This window comes from Crinia signifera, chromosome 5, assembly GCF_055691185.1.
Source record: "Crinia signifera chromosome 5, ASM5569118v1, whole genome shotgun sequence".
NCBI lineage: Eukaryota > Metazoa > Chordata > Amphibia > Anura > Myobatrachidae > Crinia > Crinia signifera.
The window spans coordinates 311,648,952-311,671,326 of record NC_139221.1 but is presented as its reverse complement, the minus strand read 5'-3'; the positions used below and the strand labels follow the sequence as shown (position 1 = coordinate 311,671,326).

The 22,375-nt window shown below is 46.2% G+C and overlaps 1 protein-coding gene across 5 annotated transcripts in view; it reads left to right on the top strand.

Annotated features, from left to right (window-relative positions):
• The first annotated feature begins 2,175 nt into the window (after positions 1 to 2,175).
• LOC146079763 (riparin-1.4-like) overlaps positions 2,176 to 22,375 on the top strand; it is a 35,074-nt gene continuing 14,874 nt past the window's right edge. For 3 of the 5 annotated variants that reach the window (XR_014474736.1, XM_083186412.1, XM_083186410.1), the window contains exons 1-3: positions 2,176 to 2,304; positions 2,530 to 2,709; positions 7,402 to 7,456. Coding sequence is in view for 4 of the 5 variants with exons in the window: in XM_083186412.1 (XP_083042538.1) it covers positions 2,590 to 2,709; positions 7,402 to 7,456 (175 nt within the window). In the remaining variant the exon portion in view is untranslated. The other 2 variants (XM_083186413.1, XM_083186411.1) reach the window with 2 other exon arrangements.

The window sequence follows — 22,375 nt, the reverse complement described above, 5'->3', positions numbered from 1 at the left end:
GCTGTAAGTAAATAATGTGCCTAATGTTTACTTACACATTTCTACACATAAACAATCACAACAACCACATATGTGTATCCAACATCAACATTAGTTGCAACATATCACTGCAGGCCTATGAGGTGTGGCCTGTCCTTCTCCAGGAACAAGGGCCCCCTTGGTGGATTTTTTGAGTGTGGCCATGCCTCACCCCTTGAATAATTGACATAACAGTACATCCAATGACATATCCTACAGTAGTGTTGTTGAAGTTATGTGGGACCAGGTGTTGTGTAACTACACTTCCCAGCATGCTGTGCAACATTAATTTATAGATTGGTTTGTTAATAGTGTGTGAGGCCATGTGGATGCATGCTTTTCTAACTTAGGTGTAGGCCTATAATTTTTACAGCAATGGGCAACATTTTACTCAGTAAGGAGTGGTTAAACAACAACAATGTCATTACCCTTAAATAGCACAGGTTAATTGTGAAGTTAGAGGTGAGTCCCCCAGCACAAACCTCCCAATTGGGATACAGCATACATTCATCCAAGAAGGAGGAATTTATTTAATGTTATGTAATATGTACAGTATGTGTGTGTAAACATATTAGGATTTAGTACCGTGTTTACAGCAGACCCATCTTCAATGTAGTACAAAAATGTATGTGGCCTTCACACTTAACTCACAACGTCTTATTATGTTAAAATTCAACAAACATTTGTGTATATTATATATGAAATATAATGTCTTTTTTCCCTTCACCACAGACACTGAAGAGCACCAGGATGAGGCTGAGCAGATTCTGCGGGAAATCTTCCTCACCCTTTTTTATTTAAATTTACTTTTTGTGCGCCTGGAGGCCCTCCTTTAATTTTTTTCCCCCTAAATTAAATGTTTTGTGATAATAAAAGTTTTTGTACATTTAGAAGTTGCCTGTGTTTTTAATCATAAATATGTGAGAGGGTTTGTAAGGGCAGGTACATACAGATGTGTAATGTCAGTTATATTTTTAATTTGAGGTGAGGGGTAACGATTGATGTGTGAATGTGTGTGTTTTTTAGTTAAAGAACACATAGTTAAAATGCATGAATGTTTAATGTTGTTAGATTAAAACATCACACATAACATCAGGGTAGGTATACATGTTAAAAAATCGTATCAAACTAAATATTGACATAATTTAGTACATACACAGAAACACCACCATGACTTTATTTAAAAGTAAAAGCAATGTGGGGTCACATAGATAGTGATTTAAATGCAACATTAGAACATAATAAATATACATGTAAGGAGTGTTAAAATGTATTTTTATTAGGCTGTTCATTAAGGTAGACAATTGAGGTAACAGAAAACAATAATTGATTAACAAATAGAATAATTATTGTAATTGTCTTAATCATAGTTGAAAGGCTAGATTATGAGGGCCATATATGTGAAGGGTATGCCAGCGTGCACGGACGTACGCTCACTCTCACGAGCGGTGACATACGCCGAGTTTTCCATTGAAAACAATAGAGACCCGTCCGTGCACGGTGGCGTACGCTCAGATAGCCGCAAGAAGTCGGTGGGAAGACGGACGAGAGACATCGTAAACGGTGGCGTACGCTCTGTTGTACGCCAGTTGTTGGAGTCTAAGCGGTGATCCGTCCGTGTACGTTGGCGTACGCTTAAGTGTACGCCACTCCCCGTCCGTACGCGGCTGTTTTCTGTGTGGACTTTCACTCAACGGCCGCGTACCGGAAACGTACGCTGATACGGAACGTACGTACCTTTAGCCGCATCAACCAGAATAACCTCCCCTGAAACGTTGGTTGTCTTTTCAACAAAATACATGTTTTGAGAGTTTCCTCAGAGTGCCGCTTTTTACTTTGCACCTACCAATTTGTTCCAAGAGGGCACCAGGGCACAGTGACAGCAAGGGAGAATGCCAGACTCTACTATATATATATATATATATATATATATATATATATATATATATATATATATATAAATTATCTTCATCTGTTACATTTACTAGTCACAAAAATTTACTTACAGCCAAGCAGCCAGATCGCAGATCCTGCTGGTGTTTTCTGCTGATGCTAGAGCTGCCACATGCCCATAGAACGCACAGCCAGCATCAGCCTTGCCACTCACTCTCTCCCCTCCCTCCATCAGTGTCCTGACTAGCTCAGCCTCCCTGAGCTCCTCCCTCCCTATGTGCATCCACATCCCGTGGCAGGAGCTGACTGCAGACACAGACTCACAAATTGATGAGATTATCTCCGCAGCGGTGGCCTGACTGCTGGCTGTGCTACACGTCTTGTGACAACTTTGTGAGTACACACTCTGGCTGTCACGCACGCAGCCGCTACACACGGCTGACCCCGCTAACCCCCCTCCTTCCAACACGGCCAAATTAAAAAAATTATGTTTCCGGACCCGGGCTGGGTAAAATGTGCCCCCCCTCTTGGCGGTCATGTACGTATGTGTATGCATAATTGTGGATGCTCTGTTTATGTGTTACTGATCCTGCCGACTGACACTTCTTATCTTCTCAGAGACAGTGTGAGCCCATCTAGTGCTGCAGCTTTTGAGGTTCTTTTTAGAAAAAAGGAGTCATGAAAATCATTGTAGTTCTCGCTGTCCTAATGCTGGTGTCTGCTCAGCTGTGTCTGGTGTCTGCTGCAGAAATGGGACATAGCAGTGACAATGAGCTTTCTTCTAGGAGCCTTGTCAAGGTAAGAACCTCAGATTCACAATACATATAATCAGGGGCGTAACTACAAGTTTGTGGGCCCCATAGCAAAATTTTGCTGTTAGAGATTGGGGGGGTGGGGGGGGTGGGATGGGGGGGGGTGGTGTCAGAGGCACACGAGAGCCAGGAGAGCTGTCACTTGCAGGGGGGATCTTAGGTACACACACAAGAAAGCCGGGGGGCTGCTACCTGCAAAGGGGGGGGGGGTTGCAGGCACACACAAGAAAGCTTGATGAAGGGGGGGGGGGGGGAGCTGTCATTTGCTTGGGGGAGGGGAGGTTGCAGGCACACACAGCAAGACAGCCGGGGGGAAGTCTCCTGCAGGGGGGCTTACAGGCACATACAAGAAAGCTGGAGGAGTAAGGGGGAGTGGAAGCATTCATGGGGGCTGGGGGATCACAGGTACACACGAGTGCCGGGGGGGGGGGGTGAGGGCAAAACAAGTGGTGTGCAGGAAGGGTGTGGGTGTGTGTGTAAGTTATAGAAGTAGCATTCCCTGTCCTGACTGCCCCCTAACCAGTTACCTGAATTCTGTGGGCTCTTTTTCGGGTGTAACTGTCAGCGGCCATCCCCCCCTGCTGCACTGCCAGTGTACGGTACTGGGAGATGTTTTTTTTCCTTCTGCTGTAAAATCGCTCCTCATGTGAAGGAGCTGCCGGGCGCCCACTGGTATCTCAGCGAGCGCCCGGCAAATGGACAAAGGCACCTGCCTGCAGCGCCCTCTAGTCTGACAGTGTATGCAGCCTGCCCTAACAGGACCCCACCTCCCACCTCCTCCAGGAAGGGAGGAAGTGGAACTCAAACTGCCGAACTCCTATTCAGCGTAGCACAGAGCCGATCCGCAGTCCGCACTACATACTTTAAAAAAAAAAGGCAACAACATTCAAAAGGGTGCAGGAGATAGACTGCTGGGTCCTTGGGCCCCCCAAGCCCCCGGGCCCCATAGCAGTTGCATCCCCTGCACCCTCTATAGTTACGCCACTGCATATAATCATCATCAAGTTTAAAATTGAAAATGTTTTCACTCCAAAACTGCTGCCACTGCTATTGTTGCTGCTTAAGGCGATATATCTACCCAGTGGGCTGCTACAGTAATATAGTCCTTAAATTGCCCTTTACCACTTGTCCACATGTCCGTGGTAAAGTGGACAGTGGGTCTAACTGAATTATTTTATATTCCAACATTTTTATGTTGAGTGAAGATTCAGTTATTAAAAAACTTTACAAAAACAGTAAAGTCACAAATAGATTGAAGTAGTCTACAAACATTTTTGAACTGAGGTAAAGTACACACCTCTCAGGAACAGATTGATTTCACTAAATTTCAAAATGATTATATAGACAGAATTAACAGTGACTGTAGAAGAGTAAGTAAAAGTCAACACGAATTACTGAAATGACAGTGAAAAAGTATCTTAAGCATGAAGATTATCTCGGGGAAGGGGGGGTAAGAGCGGAGGCAGGGTTCTGGTATAGTGAACCAGAGCGGTCAGAGACTAATTAGAGACACATTGATTTTTGGGAGATATATTACATGAGACTAGGAAGTGGGGTATTATGGTGAGAATACCACGGAAGCCAGATAGAATGGAATTGTTTTACTATGTTCTGGAGGTTAGTGATATACTCCATTTTTCCACAAACCATATACAGATGGAGCGCCTCTCATTCATCACCAGTCCTTGCCAGATCCCCTCTGCTGGCTAGAGCTGGTAGAGAGGCGCTCCATCTGACAGTGACACACAAGCATCTCACACGCACGCGCGTCCTCGTCACTTGGCATTGGGTGGCGGAATCCCTGCCCGTCTCCGCTTCAGGGAGACCGGCAGAGTTAGGGGGGGATTGCAGGAGGCGGCGGGGAGCAACCGTGAGGCGGCAGAGAGCTCTGTCAGAATGGGGCACGCAAGTGTCTCGTGTTTGCGCTCCCTTTCGCAGGATGGCGGGGGCTGGCTGAATGAGAGATGCTACATCTGTACTGTAAAATTCTCGGCAACTTGGGTCTGTGGGGATCTTCCTGTTATGGGCAATTTGATATTAAGCTGAGCATGAAATGTGAAGAAGGAGTTTGTTGGATTCCTTCAGCAAGTGATCTAAGGGGGCACACAAGAGGAGGTTATCTGGTGTAGGGGGAGATATGATTTGTTGTGTGAGCGAACACACCATGAGCCACCATATGTGGTAGAATGTACCTCTCTGTCCACAGTTTCTCCAGCACAGATTGGAGGAGCCGTGATCCATACGGTGTAGGTGGTCAGGGACTAGATGCCATCTGTTGAAAATATCATAGGAGTTTTCTCATATGGTTATGCTTATGGAACATTTCAATATTGCGGATCGAATTACATCCCATCCCTCATCGTCAAAATGTTGTTCCAGGTCACGTTCCCATGCTTGTACATGGGGTTCAAGGTCTGGAGATGTCTGCGTCAAAATCAAATTACAGTATACAGTAGAGAAATGGCGCCTGTGTCAGTGGATCTGTACATGCAGGATCTCTCCATTGCAAATGGGGGTCTGGGGTAGAATGGGAGAATGGGAGTAAAGAAGAGGAGAAGGTATTGATAGTGTAGGGAGTTGGGTATAACATATTTTTCCTGTAACTCAGCGAATGATTTTGGTGCCAATTTGTCTGATATATGGTGGAGGCCAGTTATGCCCTAGGGTATCCAGGGGGATGCCGTCGAGGGGGAGAGACCAGGAGGAAAAGCTGTATTACTCCATAAAGGAGTGAGTGGAGACGGAATTGTAGACAGTTTCAGTTTTTTGTTAAGGATCTCCCAGAATCAAAGAGTTAATTCAAAGTGGGTGAAGGATAAGAAATGTGTGGGTAATGTCTACGAGGGAGCCAGGGTAGGTGTGAGATCGAGGGTATACCGTCTAGGTCAGTTTCTAAGTCTAACCAATGCCTAGTGTTTCTTGGGAATGCCATGCTATCAGCTGGCTCAGTCTTGCGGCATGTAAGTAGCGCCCAATTAACGCAGGTGGAACACCTTTATTTAGAGCAAACACACAAGGCAGCAGTGCTCAATTAACATGGGTGAATCTCCTTTATTTGGAACGAACACAAGGCAGCATACCTTTATACAGTAGCACACGGGAGAACTGCTTAATTTGTATGTAGTGAGAATACAGAGCACAGCCTAATTAAGACGGGTGGAACCCCTTTGTTCAGAGAAAAAACACACATGGCATCAGTGCCCAATAAATTTGGGCAGAACTCCATCATTTGTATGGAGCGAGCACACAGGGCAGCCCCAATTAACACGGGAGGAACCCTTTCATTTGGAGAAAACACACAGGGAAGCAGCGCCCAATTAACCCCATACCTCCCTACACCACACAAGACTATACCCCACGCCACCCTCAATTCAGACAGGTACATCTGTCTTGCTCCCTTTCTAATGCTGGAATGAAGATGGCACCGAGCAGCAGGGACTTATATATAGTCCGGATCCCACAAGAATCCGACAGCGCGATGATGAAATTTTACGTCCTTCCGTGATCGGAATCTGGTTGGAAAGCCCGAGCCGGACTTGGATCCCCGCTTGAATCGTGAAGTTTGTAGAGGTTCTTGAACTTCACAATCCAAGCCAGGATCTGATTGAAGATCCAAACCTGCTCATCCCTAATATTAATAGTGTTTAATTTAAAGTTACTAAAACAACATTACAATAACGATACAACAACAACATTACAACAATGATACAATATTGTTTTACATCCAGAGTGATCCTACTTGTCTCTGCAAAGGGAAATATCAAAGACATCTTCACAACAGTAACACAATATTCAAGTTCTGCTTTCACTTTTTACCATTTCTCACTGATCAGAGAACAAATTCTGCTGGTGAAATGCGTGACATTGGCAGCTGAATGGGAAAAGGTGCAAGATTTAATTTCATTTGAAAAATGTCACTTAGCTGTACTCAGTGGCATATTAGGACTTGTTCCAAATGCCAGATTTATTGCTTTAGTCAAATTATCTTGTTACTATTTGTAATGTTTACCCTGACAAGGTGCGCTCTATATGTATTATCACATATATGTAGTAGTAAGTGATGTGATCTGTTTGATGCATTTAATGTAAGTAATGTGGGACAGTAACTGTATATGAAATTTCAAGGCAATTATCTGTAATTGTATACAGGGTTACACTCTAACATATATATTGACTATACACATCATATCTCTCAGTAGGAAACACTAAGAAGCCCATTTAGCCAGAGCAAACCGAGAGACTATTCATCAATTAGTATTAACTATTTATGTGGCTACTGCTACTAGTGATACTATAATTGGTGCCTTCCAGTTGCGATCCACCTCCCCCCCCCCCCCTTCCCCTTCAGGTAGCCCTAGCTGGCTTCTATGGGCTGTAGCCAGTGCACACGCATATTACCATTGCTGCTAATACTGCACATTAGCCAGTCCTATCACCTGTCAGCTACATTGTGTAGATGCCGGCACCTGGTCAGTGGTGGGGACAAGCAGCTGCCTTTACCCAAGCAGAAGCTTCCACTTCTTCCATATGTGTTTGAGTTTCAATTATGTCACTATCTCAGAAAACAATATATTTTGCTAGTTTCATCTGTTCAGTAGAAGACATTCCAACCAAGCAAAATGCTTGTATCTGTCTGTATCTGTCTGATGTAATGATCATATTTGTCTCTTTTGTACAGAGAATTTTTATGACCGCATGTTTGTTACAAGGGAATTGCCAAAAGCGGAACATTGGTAAGTCTTTGCAGTGGTGGGATTTATTGTCTCATTTTTTAACAAGCATAATAATAATGTACAGGTACACCACCGAAAATCCGGCACCCTCGGTTCCGAAACCATGACGGTTAGTCTGGTTAGCCAGATTATTGGTGGCATCGGCTTCGCAGCACAACCCCCCACCTTACGTGTCCCCATTGCAGTGCGGCTCTTTCACCCACTGACCTTTGCCTGCTGCTAGTCTCTACCTGTTTAACTAGGTTTCATTTACTATCTCTCCTGTACCAGGCAGCAGTGAATGTGCATGGTAATGGCACAAGATGGGATTATTTACGGTTACAAAATAACTATAAATTCAGTGGTTTTTTTACAAATAAATTAAAGTCAAATTAAACAGCCAAACCGTAATTAATAAATGAAATTGTTATATGTTAAATATTTAATTAGGATTTTGTACCTAATGAAATCGTTAATCAATCGTGTGAATGCAGCCTATCAAATCACTTGCACTGATTTCCAGTGAATGGATAGACTGCATTATCAGTGATGTCACTAGTTTCTAGTGAATATGTACATACACTCATGCATGGGGGGGTTTCTAGTACCTAGAACCCCCCTGCCTGCCTATTCAATGGCCCAGCTGTCATACTAAACTGCCACCAACAGACTGGCTTTGTGGCTGCTGGCAGCTGCCTCCTGTCAGAGACACAGGCTGCTGCTGGGGTGGCTGCAGGTAGGGGGAGCTGGCATGCAGCTCCTCCCAGGCCATGCTCCATGTGGCAGTGACATACTTGACTACCGTCTCGGAATGGACGGGAGACTCATGAAAATTGGGTCCCCCACCCGGCCATTGTGAAGGTGGGCGTCTCCTACATGTTCCCCAAAGCTGCCAAACCACCTGGAGCTGCTGAAACAAATTCCATAATTCACGAGTCTGTGGAGAGGGACTAAAATTATGCGAATCCCATCACTGCATAATTTTAGCCCCAGCCCCTTCCCACGGACCCACGAATTGCTGAGTTTGTGTGGATTGGGGGTGGGGCTTTGTGACATCAGCCTTGTCCCCCAGGGGCTGGCCAAGTGCTAGAGGTGTACTGGACACGTCAACCAAAATTATGAAAATGGGGGTCACTGCTCTAGGCTGTATGGAATAATCTACTCAATGCCACTCCCATCCACTCCTTAGCTCCACCCCCTTTTCAGGCCACCCACACATGTCAGGTACCCATTTGAAAATTACTAAAGTAGTTTAGAGGTATGCATGTATGTGAGCAGGGCCGTAACTAGGGGGGGGGGGGCTGGGGGGTCACGCGCACCGGGCGCTGGAGGTGAGGGGCGCTGTGAGGTCCGGTGACAGGTGTGTGGAGTCGACGCTGTAGCGGCATGTTACTTTGACTCCGTCCATCTCCTACTACTAGCGCGGCTGCAGGAAGCGCTGATGACTTCGAAAAGACTTGCCGGACGCTGATTGGCTGAATTCAGCCAATCAGCGTCCGGCAAGTCTTTTTGAAGTCATCAGCGCTTCCCGCCGCAGCGCTAGTAGGAGACGGACGAAGTCAAAGTAAGATGCGGCTGCGGCTTCTGCGGCTTCAACGGTGAGAGGACTGTGCGGGGAGGGGGGGGGTCTCCGGCGCCAGGGACAAGGCGTCATTTGGTCCGTCCCCCCTGTCAGCTGCTAACTAAGCAGCGGGGAATAAACGCTGTGCGCATGCGCACAGCATCTATTCCCGCAGCCAGGGGGCTGGGGGCATGGCTAGAGGCTCACAGAGCCTCTGGGTCATGCCCCCATAGCGGCAAAATGGGGGGCGTGGCCTCGCGGGAGAGCAGCGATTATAGACCACGCCCCCAAATTAGGCCACGCCCCCTAAAATTTTGACGCGCCTACGGCGCGCAGCAGCATCACTAGGGGAGAGGGGGGCACCAAAAGACTGCCTTGCCCCCGGGCGCAGGAAACCCTAGTTTTGGCCCTGATGTGAGTATATATATATATATATATATATATAAATATATATATACAGTATACTGGAGAGAGGTAGACGGCCCGGCACTCCCTCAGCTGGGATTCAGTACCTGGGTGCCTTCTGGAACAAACAGGTAGTCTCATAGGAAGGAACAGACAGCGGCACTCCAAGGGTTTTCAAAAGCGTGTATTAAAGCAAACCAACGTTTCGGGGTATCATTCACCCCTTTGTCAAGGTTTAAGTGCAATAACAAGAAAATAGTGACTGGTGCTTACCTTAAATAACAAAGTGTGACAGAGACAAATCACATTGCTCAGCATGCTGGTGCTGCAGGACCCGGAAGTGTGAGCACAGGAAGTGCTCTGTGGCAGGATATCCTGTGTGTGAACAGCACATTGGAGTGCATGCTGCATGGTCTCCATGGAGACACTGGTGAGAACAATCATAGGGGGTGTGTGCATGTCTCCAGCTAGCCGCTGTGTGATTGGTCTCTGCCTAAAAGACAAAGATACACAGTAAAGTAAATGCAAATAGCAAAACGTAATAGGAGGTGAAAAAGACATTCAATGTGTTATATATACGTGTATCTAGTGCTATATATTGGTGAGAAAGACATATCATATAAAAAATGTCGAATAAAAAACATCTACACAAAGGTGTGGGTAACACCTCTCACTCCGTGGGTAAATCTGGCAGTCTGTAAGGACTTGCATAATATTGGAAGCCGTGCTTATGGATATCGGTGCATTTACTGTGATTAATGCACCTGGATGGCCAGTATCATGTAGCAGCATGGCAATCAGTCAGGGCTGAATTTCCCCGTGTAGTTCCGTCACGGACAAAAGGAGTCAACTGTTTTAGTGTCGACATCAAGTCAGTCATAATGCAAATGTCAAGCCCAATTCGACCTATGGGGTCTATACTGGGTAGTCGAGAAAATATAACTAACTGTGGGACAACTCAAGGTAAAACAGAAAGGGTAAAGTGATAGCGAGAAGTTTAAGAGGAGAGGAAGAAAAAGCACACTGGTCCTGTGGTTGTCGCAGGTATATGTGTGGGGGTAATGCCCAAGTGATGTTGTATACCCTGTAGGTGTATCTAAGTTGTCACTGTGGCGGGATGAACGGTGGCTGCGTCGGCATGTGTCGATCAGAGTCAGAGATTTCACTCATCCTGTCACCTCTCTCCCAGTCATGAATGGGTAAAATAATCAATATAAGGTGGGATAAAGAAAATATAATAGAAATGGGTACAGGGACAGCAAGAACTAGCAGAGAAGAAGAAAAAGCACTCAAAACTTGGTGTCAGGTAGTACCCTAACCGGATCAGTGAGATGTGGTCCCGAAGGTGGATCAGTTGGTCCATGTCTCTAATAAGGGGCCTTACTAGTAGTCTAGGTCATCAGGAAAAACTTAAACTTTAACGGGATAAACTGAATATAATTGGAAAGGGTAAAGGGACAGCAAGAATAGTGAAGAGGAAGAAAAAGCACACTAAATCTGAGATCAAAGGTCACAGAAATATGGCATAACTGAATTTTTCATTAAGTCCATACGGCTTGGTACAGTTCAGTTTGTGGATCCAGGTAGCTTCTCTTTTAAGGAGCAATCCATCCCTATCGCCTCGTCTCAATGACTCTGGAACGTGGTCAATAATGATGTGTTTAAGGTCCGTGAGCTTATGCTTCATCAGGGCAAAATGTTTGGCGACAGGTTGCTCGTTGTCTTTTCCACTGAGTGCCTTGCTGATGGAGGACCTGTGTAGCGCCATGCGGGTGCGTAAAGATCTTATTGTCTTACCCACGTATAACAGCTTACAGGGGCATTGGATGATGTAGACGATGTGGGTGGTGGTACACGTTACAACGTGTCTGATGGGAAAACATGTACCATTGGAGGGATGTGTGAATTCTGTGCCTGTTAACATGTGTTGACAAGTAGTGCAGCCTATGCATTTATAGCACCCATTGGAGCGTCGTAGGAAATTGCTCTGGTTGTCCGTGACAGTTCTGGCAAAGCCTGTAATATCATTATGGACAATCCTGTCACATATGTTTTTCCCCCTGGTATGGCAGATGAGGGGAGTTTTCTCTTTCAGTCCTGGTAGATTCACATCGGTTTTGACGATGGGCCAAAGGGCACGAGATGCTCTCGGTAGGATGTAAGAGGCAGTATTGTACCTGGACACAAATGGTAGTGCATTTTCTTGTTTAGAATTATTTCTTGCATTATCTTGAACACTGGATAACAAGGAGTCCCTAGAGATCGTGAGGACTTCTTGTTTCTGCAGGAGTAACAGGTTCCTTTTGTACCCTCTTTCTTCAAACTTAGCAATCATATTGTCAAGGACTGAGGGTAGCATGCTGGCATCACTGACTATCCTTGCTGCCCTTAACATTTGTGATCTGGGTAGGGCTTTTTTCAGGGGGGTGGGATGGAAGCTGTTCCCCTTTAATACATTATTTTTGTCCGTAGGCTTGACATACAGACTGGTACTAATGTTGCCGTCCCTCAAATTGATTTGGACATCCAAATAGTTGGCAGTACTGGTGGAGGACTGGTATGTAAACTTTATCGGGGAGTCTCTCCTATTGATGTTCTGCATGAGGGATTCAAACTCCATCTCGCTGCCGTTCCATAGCATGAACAAGTCATCTATGTAGCGGGTTATAAGGATGACTTTGCCTTCAGCCTCAGGGTTATTTACGAACATGGACTGGGTTTCCTCAAACATAAAGATGTTCGCAAACGATGGGGAGACGTTGCTCCCCATCGAGCAGCCAGACAGTTGTTTAAAAAAGTTCCCATTGAACAAGAAGTAATTCCTGGTTAGTGTCAGTTTTAAGAGCTTCAGGAATAGAGCTCGATCTAGGGATACCATGTTTGTAGACTGTAGGAAATTGTCCATGGCCACCAATCCCGCCTCATGGGGAATGCAGGTGTAAAGACTGCTAACATCCATTATGCATAGCAGTGTGGTGGGCGGTACAGTCAGGTGCTGGTTGAGGACATTGAGGAAATCCGTGGTGTCTTTTATGTAGGCCGGTTGCTCTCTGATGAGCGGTTGTAAAATGCCATCAAGGAACTGGGAGATGGGTTGAAATATTGAATTTTGAGCAGAAATGATGGGACGTCCGGGAGGGTCTGTAAGGCTTTTGTGTATTTTCGGTAATGTAAAAAAGAGGGGGACTGAGGGATGAGCCTGCGAGAGTGCCTGCTGTAGCTTGGGGGATATTAGTCCTCCGGTTGCTGCTCCCGCTAGAACCTGGTCCAGTTCTGCTTTGTACTTTATAGTTGGGTCACCTGGCAATAGCTCGTAGATGGTATGATCTTGCAATTGTCTGTCACATTCTGCTGTGTATTTGGAGAGATCTTGAATTACAAGGCCGCCGCCTTTGTCGGCGGCTCTGAAGATGACATCTCTGTATTTACTGAGGCTTGATAATGCCCGTTGTTCTTTCCTCGACATGTTGGAGTGGTATGGGTGAACAGCATTATTGAATTTATTGACAGCCGTGTCCAACAACCGTGTGTACGTGGCTATCGCAGGGTTATGAGATGGTGGATCAAACGTGGATTTTATCTTACGCTTGATGAAATCATGGTGTATCTCAGTATTGGGGGCAGCGGGTTTATCTTGAAAGAACTCCTTGAGTCTCAGGTTTCTTGAGTGTCGATGTAGGTCGATTTGCCAGGAAAGGTCGTCGAAGGGGGTGGTGGGGACAAAAGATAAGCCATGGTTTAAGACTCTCAGTTCATCAGGGCTGAAGGTGCGCTCGGACAGGTTAAACACCAATGACTCTACCGGTTGGTAGGTTTTCTTGTTGAGGCGCGAACTTTGGCCGCCCCGGCGGGTGGTTTGCCTCCTCCTCTTTTTTTGGAGGTGGTCGGGGTTGAATCCCCGTCTGAGGTCCCCAAAGGGGCCAGATTTTCCGGGGTGTCCGATTCGACATTGAACTCGCTGTCGCTGTTTGACGATGCGTCAGTTCTCCGCTGTGAGTTTTGAGCTCTCTTAAATGGGCGATGTCTCTGTGGGCGATTCCGTCTGTAGGTGTCTTGGTCACTCCCAGCCAGCCAGCGGTACACCTTGTTGGAATCATAATCTTCTTTTACGATGTAATATTTGTTCCTCTTGAATTTTAGGAGGTCCTTCTGGTAATTATCACATTGGACTTGTAGTTTATTCAACCAGTCCTGAGAGGGGTCTTGTGTGAAGACCGCCTTATGTGTTTTTTCAAAGTCAGCTACCGCTTGCTTGGCTAGTTTCAACTCCTGTGCGGCCTCTTCGATTACAAGCAGGATTAGATCATGACTGCATTTATTTAGTATCCCGATCCATCGGCGGCAAAAATCGGGATTATGCCGACCGATGGTCGGGGTGTTCCGTACTCGGAACCCCCTGGGGATCATTTTTTCCGGTGATATTCGGAGAGGGATACGCCATGGAGTAAAAAGTCTGTTTCCCTCTTCTTGAGGCGGTACCACTGTTTAAATAGTACGTCAAGACTGGGTTGATCTTCCATCTGGTGGAGCCTTAGGGTAAACAGAATCTTGTCGGGGTCATCTTCAGAGAAGCTGTAATGCTCCCGCCTGTCGACGGCCATGCCCTGGTAACCGGGGGTGTCCCTGGCGGAGGCGGGGGTGCCTGCTGAGTCAGCCATGCTGGAACCAGGTCTGGCCTGCATCGGGTCACTCGGTGTGGTCGGGTTGATGAGGTTTGCTTTAATACACGCTTTTGAAAACCCTTGGAGTGCCGCTGTCTGTTCCTTCCTATGAGACTATACAGTATACTGTATATATTTATATATTATCAGTATCTTATATAGCGCACATATATTCTACAGCGCTTTACACAGAATATTTATAGAAAACCGGAGTACCCGGAGTAAACCCATGCAGGCAGCAGGAGAATATACAAACTATGCACAGTTAGGACCATGGTGGGAATATTGGCTACTCCAAAGAATCAGGCGGCACTCAGTCATATAAGCAACTTGATTGTATTTGTGCAAAAATCACATACAGTAGTTATGCCATCAACGTTTCAGGGTCGGATAAGCCTTTTCATCAGGATGCGTACAATAAAGTGCGATAGTTCTAGAAAGAAAAAAGAAGAAAGAACGTACATATATATAAAATGCTTCGTCGCTGTACCTGCCGCTTGCACCATGGAAGGCCAGTTACATCCAATCTGGAGTGCTAGGGCCACGCAAATATATATGTAGCCTGATACAGATGGGGTCGTCCTCAGCAAGAGCTCCAGCTTGCCAGGGATACATTCCCGGTGGTTGACGTGACGGAGAACATAGACATATGAGCGTCTCACGCTTGTCAGTGTCTTAGACGCATGTGTGCCACATTCGCCGGCAGGCCTCAGGCCTCTTACCATATAGGAAATTGGCTTGCATAGAAATAGAGATATTGTGTTATACCATCATTAATGTAATGTGATTCTAACCATAGTGTATATTATGAATGTATATAAAAGTAGGAATAGCTTAATAATTGGAATATAAGAGTTTAATGTTTAGACATTGTAGTAACCTGTGTAGCTTGTGTTTTACTGAAATAATATAGGCCATATACTATCACTTTGAATTACCCCTTTGTAAAAATCCAATCTAATTGAATTCATTTTCAGAGGGGATGATGTGCGTCGCCGCCGCTGCTGCTGTACCTCCCCCCATAGCCGCGAAGTTCCTGCGGCGAATGGACAGTCAGCATCGGAGGTCCCTTTGGCGCATGGGAACTAGTACTAGTTCCCAAGCGCCGGAGGGACCCCCGCCACTGACTGTCCATTCGCCGCAGGAACTTCGCGGCTGCGGGGGGAGCTACAGCAGCAGCAGCGGCGGCGACGCACATCATCCCATCCGGCTCCGACCTCAGGCTGACAGGTACCCCCCCCTCCCCTCTCCCCTCAGCCCATACTGCCCAGATCACCGTAGCAGCACGCCAGTGCACCCACAAATGTGTACTTCTTTCATCTTGAACAGATAAATGTATTAGATCAGTAAAGATCACATTTGCTCCCTCAGATGGAATAAATGGGCGCTACTGAATTGTTGCTCCTATCAGATGCCCTGTTACCCGTGGTACACACTTTTTCCAGTACCCCATTCATTGCAATACCTCAAGCAGGTGACTTTTTACAGATTTAAGCTAATCACCCCCAAAGGGTGTGAGCTTGAAGTGCCGGTGGCCAGGTGTGCCTGAACTGAGCAACATTTGAATAGCTACATTAGTTGCTTAAAAATTTGAATAAGGCCCCTTGTGTTACCAGTGCTGCAGATAAGGGGGGTTGTCAAACCCATTGGCACCTACTTTTGCGGGTAGAACAGAGGAGGCAGCGCCACCTGGATTGAAATGGGTAGGCATGCACTCCTGTCCTTGTCGCAGGCACTGTATTTCTTTTATTTCTTTATTTTTTTGTTTGTTTTACTAGTAATGTACCAGCCTGGCTCTTGCGAAGCCTATACAGGCTGTCAGCATGTATTTGTTGAGCCCTACTATATGGTAACCCCATGGGGCGGTCTTACCACCTTGTCCTATTGTCCCCATTCATCTTTGTCGCAAGCATGTCTTCTGCTGGGTTTTTAGTGCACTGTTATTTGTTTACTGCGCATGTGCACTCCTATCTGTTTTGTACCTGACATTGCTATTATGTGAACTAGTACTAGTTCCCATGCGCCGGAGGGACCCCCACCACTGACTGTCCATTCGCCGCAGGAACTTCGCGGCTGTGGGGGTAGGTACAGCAGCAGCGGCGGCGGCGCATATCATCCCCTCCGACCTCAGGCTGACAGGTACCCCCTCCTCCCCTCAGCAACCGCAGACACCCCCTTCCTCCCAGCACCCGGGAACAAGCAATTTCACCCCCCTTGGCAACGAGCAAGTATTTTTAACGACATCCACAAGGAAAGGCAGGTCTGACCCAGGTTCAGTGTAAATTGTGCAGACCCAGGTCTGACCCAGGTCGAAGTGCTGTGTAATACCCCTTTTACACCGCCGAAAAATCCGGGTCAGCGGCGGGTCAGACCCGGATCTTCGGCGGTGTAAATCCCTAACGCCGTGTCCCTTTACACGGGACTTCTACCCAGGTCCTGACCTGGGTAGAACACGGCTAGGACCTGGGTAGAGGGCGGTGTAAATGGGAACGCCGGGTCGGATGACCCGGCTCCCATTTACATGAATGGGGAACGTCCAACCTGCGGACCGCAGCGTCCGCAAGTTGGACGGGTTGTCAGCCTGACACTGACAGCCGGCGCTGCTGTCTGCTATACCCTGCAGACAGCAGCGGCGGCGGGGGAGTGAGGTGAACGGATGCCTGTGTGCGGCATCCATTCACCTCCTGTGCGACGGCGGGGGGAGTGTGCGCGGGGACTGGGGGCAGCCTAGCAGCTTACCTTAGTGCTGGGCTGCCCCCAGCAGCGTTCCGGTCCGGCGGCGGCGGTGATTGGCACTTGGAGATGACATTGCGCTGTCATCTCCAAGCTCTGGGGGGGGCTTGCGAGTGCGGGTCGGGCTGTCCGCCGGTGTAAATGGCACTAAACGCCGGGTCGCACCCGGCTTGAACCTGGGTCTAAAAAAGCCGGGTGCGACCCGGCGTTTTGGTGTAAAAGGGGTATAAAGCAGGGTCAGACCCTGGAAACTCCAGCGTTCAAAGACCAGGGTCCGACCAGGGTTTTTGGTGTAAAAGGGGTATAAGTATAAACAAGTACTTTACATCCCAGGATACAAAATAATAGAACAATAGCCCACAGGATATTTAAACAGATTCTGTTTAGCAACGACTGTATATGTCTAGCAAATGCAAACAACCTATTGTCCAGTTATATAACAGGACAGGATACAATTGTTTATAGTCACACTCTAGAGGTGGAATAGACCAGGTGTACTTCAAAGGGAATAAACAAAGGAAGGCCAGATCTTACAACACCTTGACCCCTGGGAACCAATGTTTTCCATGGGAATGATTTATAATAAAAGAATCAGCTAGGGACACTCACTCACACTCACACCCCATTCAGTGAGTCAGGAGGAGAGATGTGAGACAGGCGCAAGAGAGATAACGGAACTAACAAGCAATGGGCTGGAGTGAGAAGCGGACAGTAAACATGGTAGCTATGAATGCTCGTTTATTGGTATAGTTATAATTTATGTCAGTATTGTAGCAGTCCAAGTCTGTCAATTGTTTAATGTCATTTTATGTAATATAAGCAGTCACGAAAGTGACACTTGGAAAATGGCTGCCCCCATACAGCAGACGAAAAACTGTCTGCGGTATGGGGGGCAGCCATTTTCCAAGTGTCACTTTTTGTATCAGTGAGAGCAGCGCTGCGGCAATAGCCGGGAGAGCAGGGACCCGGACAGTGCACACAGGCAGCCAGACAGTGACTGTCGTCCCGCAGCCCCCCCGGCGCCCACATACCCTCAGCGCCTCCCCGCCACGGCGGGGGCTGCGGGACGATAGTTACGCCTCTGAATATAAGCAAGGAGGCGTATATACATTTAAGTATATATAATAGCATATACATCAATTACTGTGTTAAGTGTATTTTGTACGGTTTGTTTTGCCTGTAAATAAATATCCTAAAATTGGAGGTAAAATTACAAGTCTTGAACTGTTATATTTTGGGAATCAGGTTATGACAAGTACTTTGCTTATTGTATTGTAAAGTCTATTAGAATATAATTGCAGATGTCAAATATATACGTTATTATATCAATACAAGATATAATAAATATATTTTATATAATATTTCAATCTCAATAACTATTATTGGGATAAGAGAGATATATGATTCCTAAAACTTAACAGGCGAATGCCTTGCCAAGGCCAGGCTATATAAACGCGGCTACATCTGTATATATCCATGATCTTGAAGAAGGGGATTCGATCCTCGAAATGTTGCTCAAGTAAACTACATTTTTAACTTTCCCAAGATCCTAAGGGGGGAATTCGGTACTCTTTACCTAGCACGGCGCCCACGATTTTGATCGTGGGCATCGCAGGTAAAAAAATCGCGGGCATCGCGGGCATTGAATGCACTAAAAATTGGGTGCGACGCGACCGACGCGATGCCCGCGATTTCCCATAGGGAACAATGTTAAATTTCTCAATTGACCCGATTTTACTGTTCAATGCCTCAATTGACCCGATTTTTCCATAGGAAACAAAGTTAAATGTCCCACAGAGGCCAAATAGCCACCCTGAAGTGTGAAATGGCCCCCACAATTGGTAACGCCACCCCATGATCAACGTCAACCCGAAGCGTGGCGAGCGCAGCGAGCCCGCGAGGGGCGGCGGTACGCGTCCTACGACCTTTTCATACCCCCACTATCCACGTCGGCGTGGAGTTGAGAATAGAATAGTGTGGCGAGCCCGAAGCGTGGCGAGCGGACGCGGATACCTTCACAGGTAAACGCGTCCCTTCACAGGTAAACGCTCGCCACACTATTCTATTTTCAAGTCGACGTGGATAGTGGGGGTATGAAAAGGTCGTAGGACGCGTACCGCCGCCCCTCGCGGGCTCGCTGCGCTCGCCACGCTTCGGGTTCACGTTGATCGTGGGGTGGCGTTACCAATTGTGGGGGCCATTTCACACTTCAGGGTGGCTATTTGGCCTCTGTGGACCATTTAACATTGTTTTCTATGGAAAAATCGGGTCAATTGAGGCATTGAACAGAAAAATCGGGTCAATTGAGACATTTAACATTGTTCCCTATGGGAAATCGCGGGCATCGCGTCGGTCGCGTCGCACCCGATTTTTTAGTGCATTCAATGCCCGCGATGGCCGCGATGGGCGCCGTGATAAGTAAAGAGTACCGGGAATTTACTAAGATTGGAGTTCTAATTCACATGGGATGTTGCTATGGGCAACCAATCAGAATCTACTTATTTATTTAGAACCTTCTAGAACATAAAAGATAGTGGGGGAAATTTACTAAGAATACAAATACGTAAATTCGTATTCTTAATACAAATGCATACAACTGGCATCGCCGTCGTATTGCATTTACAAATTCGTATTCTGGAGGAAAATTTACTAATCAATAGTATTTGACTGATTCGTGTTTTGCGATGGCGTATGGATACATATTTTTTCCTATACGAATTCGTATTTTAAATGCAAATTCATATTTTTAAATACATACAAGAAAAAGGATTTCGTAACTGCGCTATTTGAGGAAGAAATTGACCACATTCATTTTTAACAATTTATTAATAAACAATCAAAATAAAAATAAAATAATCATGTGCATGATTCATGTGTACATACAATAAAATATCACTAAAAATAGCATGCAATTGGTGCGAGCTCTGATGAATAGAAATCTCCACTTTGATTAAGGGCAAAATTTGGATAGTGCACCGCACTTTATCCTTTTTGTGTGTGGACCCTGTTCCTTTCAGACTCCACGGATGATATTACTTGGGGAAAGGGGGAAACAGTCACTCACATATCTGGGATGGCTTCCACTGCTGCAAGCTGCACATGAGGTGTCTTCAAAGAACAGCACGACAACTACACGGGGACCACCTCAAGTGCAGCTTACAGCAGTGGAAGCCATCCCAGATATATGAGTGACAGTGACTGTTTCCCCAAGTAATATCATCCGTGGAGTCTGAAAGGAACAGGGTCCACACACAAAAAGGATAAAGTGCAGTGCACTATCCAAATTTTGCCCTTAATCAAAGTGGAGATTTCTTTTCATCAGAGCTCGCACCAATTGCATGCTATTTTTAGTGATATTTTATTGTATGTACACATGAATCATGCACATGATTATTTTATTTTTATTTTAAATTAAATTAATGTGGCAAATTTCTTCCACAAATAGTGAAGTTACAAAATCCTTTTTCTTTTAAGTATGTTGTAGGGACTGACTATCCCTTAATCTAACTGCTGCTTGATTTGAAAAGGGCCCTGTGCAGCGCCTGGTTAATACCTTAGTGGTATTATAGAAGTGTATTTTTTATATTTTAAAATACAAATTTGTATAGGCAGCCTGCACGGATCAGTCGCATCCGTGCAGGCTGCAGTGTAAAAAAAAAAAGATAATTAAAGAAATCATTTTAAAAAATGGTGTGGGGTCCCCCCACACAGCCATAACCAGCACCAGGCTCAAAGAGCTGGTCCTGGTTTTAAAAAATCAGGAAACCATTCAAGTTGGGGATCCTACTCATTTGTCCCCTGTATTTTTTTAAACCAGCACCAGGCCCCAGGGCCGGTCCTGGTTCCCAAAATACGGGGGACAAAATGAGTAGGGTCCCCCATATTTTGTGAACCAGCCCCAGGCCCGCCCAACCAGCCAGCAGGGTAATACCACAGCCAGGGGGAGACTTTTTAGACAAATCCCCCCGGCCAAAGCATTCATCCCTACCGACCAGTCAGCCTGGGCAGAGGTCATTGGGTAGTGGGGACCCCCCAATAAAGGGGCCCCCCCTCCAGAACTGACCTGCCCAGACTGAAGACTGGTGCTGTACCCGGTACCCCTGGGCTGTGGGTACCGGGCTGGTTAAAGTGTAAAAGTTAGAATAATCTATTGTATATGGCTGTGGAACTATGAGTCCCAGCAAGCCTCCCCCGCATACTGGGACTTGGTGAACCACAAGTCCCAGCATGTGGGGCATTAAAGGGCCGACTGGAACTTGTAGTTCCACAGCAATACAAATAGTATTTGGCCGGCAATTAGCGGCCGTTTACCACTAATTAGCGGCTGTATATTAAATATGGGGTCCCAACATCATTACAACTGTCAAGAAGGCTCATCAGCGGTTGTTCTTCCTGAGGCAACTCAAGAAATTCAACATCCCGCAGGAGCTGCTGCTCATCTTCTACACTGCCATAGTAGAGTCTGTCCTTTGCTCCTCGATCACAATCTGGTTCGGAGGAGCAAACGAGAATGACAGACGAAGGTTGCAAAGAGTGGTGAGGATGGCAGAAAAGATCATTGGGGCGGAGCTCCCCACTGTCCAAGAACTATACCTAGCCAGGGTCAATAAGCGTGCAGGAAAGATCTTGGCGGACAAGCTACACCGTGGCCACAACCTGTTTGAACCCCTTCCGTCAGGCAGACGTTTTAGGTCCATCCCAGCAAAGACGACAAGAACTACAAAAGGCTTCTTCCCAATAGCTGTCCACCAAATAAACCGTATTGAACGTACCAAATACTAACTCGAACTGTTCTAGATATATGTAAAATGTATGTGATGTATGTTTATGCCTCTCTTCCCACCCCCCTTGTGTTCCCTGATTGATGCTGCACTGTTACCACAAAAAATTCCAAGCATACGCAAGTATACCTGGCCAATAAAGATGATCTTGATCTTTTTCCTGGTGTACGGGTGGTGAAAGTGTGATCCTGTTGCCATGCTCCGGCATGTGGCACACCCGGTGCATTTATAGCATCCTTTTTTTAGGAACAGTTAACCAGGTGTTGCTGGCTGGCGTTGATGTAATTTGTGGGCGCATTAGAAGATCTTTCAGGTTGCGCCCCCTTCTGTAACTGATTAAAGGTTTATTTGGTAATTTTCCTTTAAGTACAGGATCAGAGGATACCACATGCCAATGCTGCCTGATGGTCTGTTGTACTTGTTGGCTCGCGGTGGTATAGGTCGTGGATATGAGAAATGGGTTATCATCTTTTTTTTTTTTTTTTTCGAATAATGCCAGATATGGCAATCCTGCGGGCCTTCGATAAACATTGTGTGATGATTGTGTTGGTATATCCCCTTGTTAGGAATCGGGTTATCATCTCCTGTAGCTGTACTTCCGCGATATTTGGGTCTGAATTATTCCTCAGAACTCGCAAAATAGGCAAGTTCCTTTTCAGACTAGTAGGGTGGAATCTCTCCGACCGCAATAAAGTATTGTGGTCAGTCGGTTTGCGGTATAGCTTGTGACCATATCCGCCATCAGCTGTATAAATTGTCACATCAAGGAATTCTATGGATTCCGATTGCACATTGATTG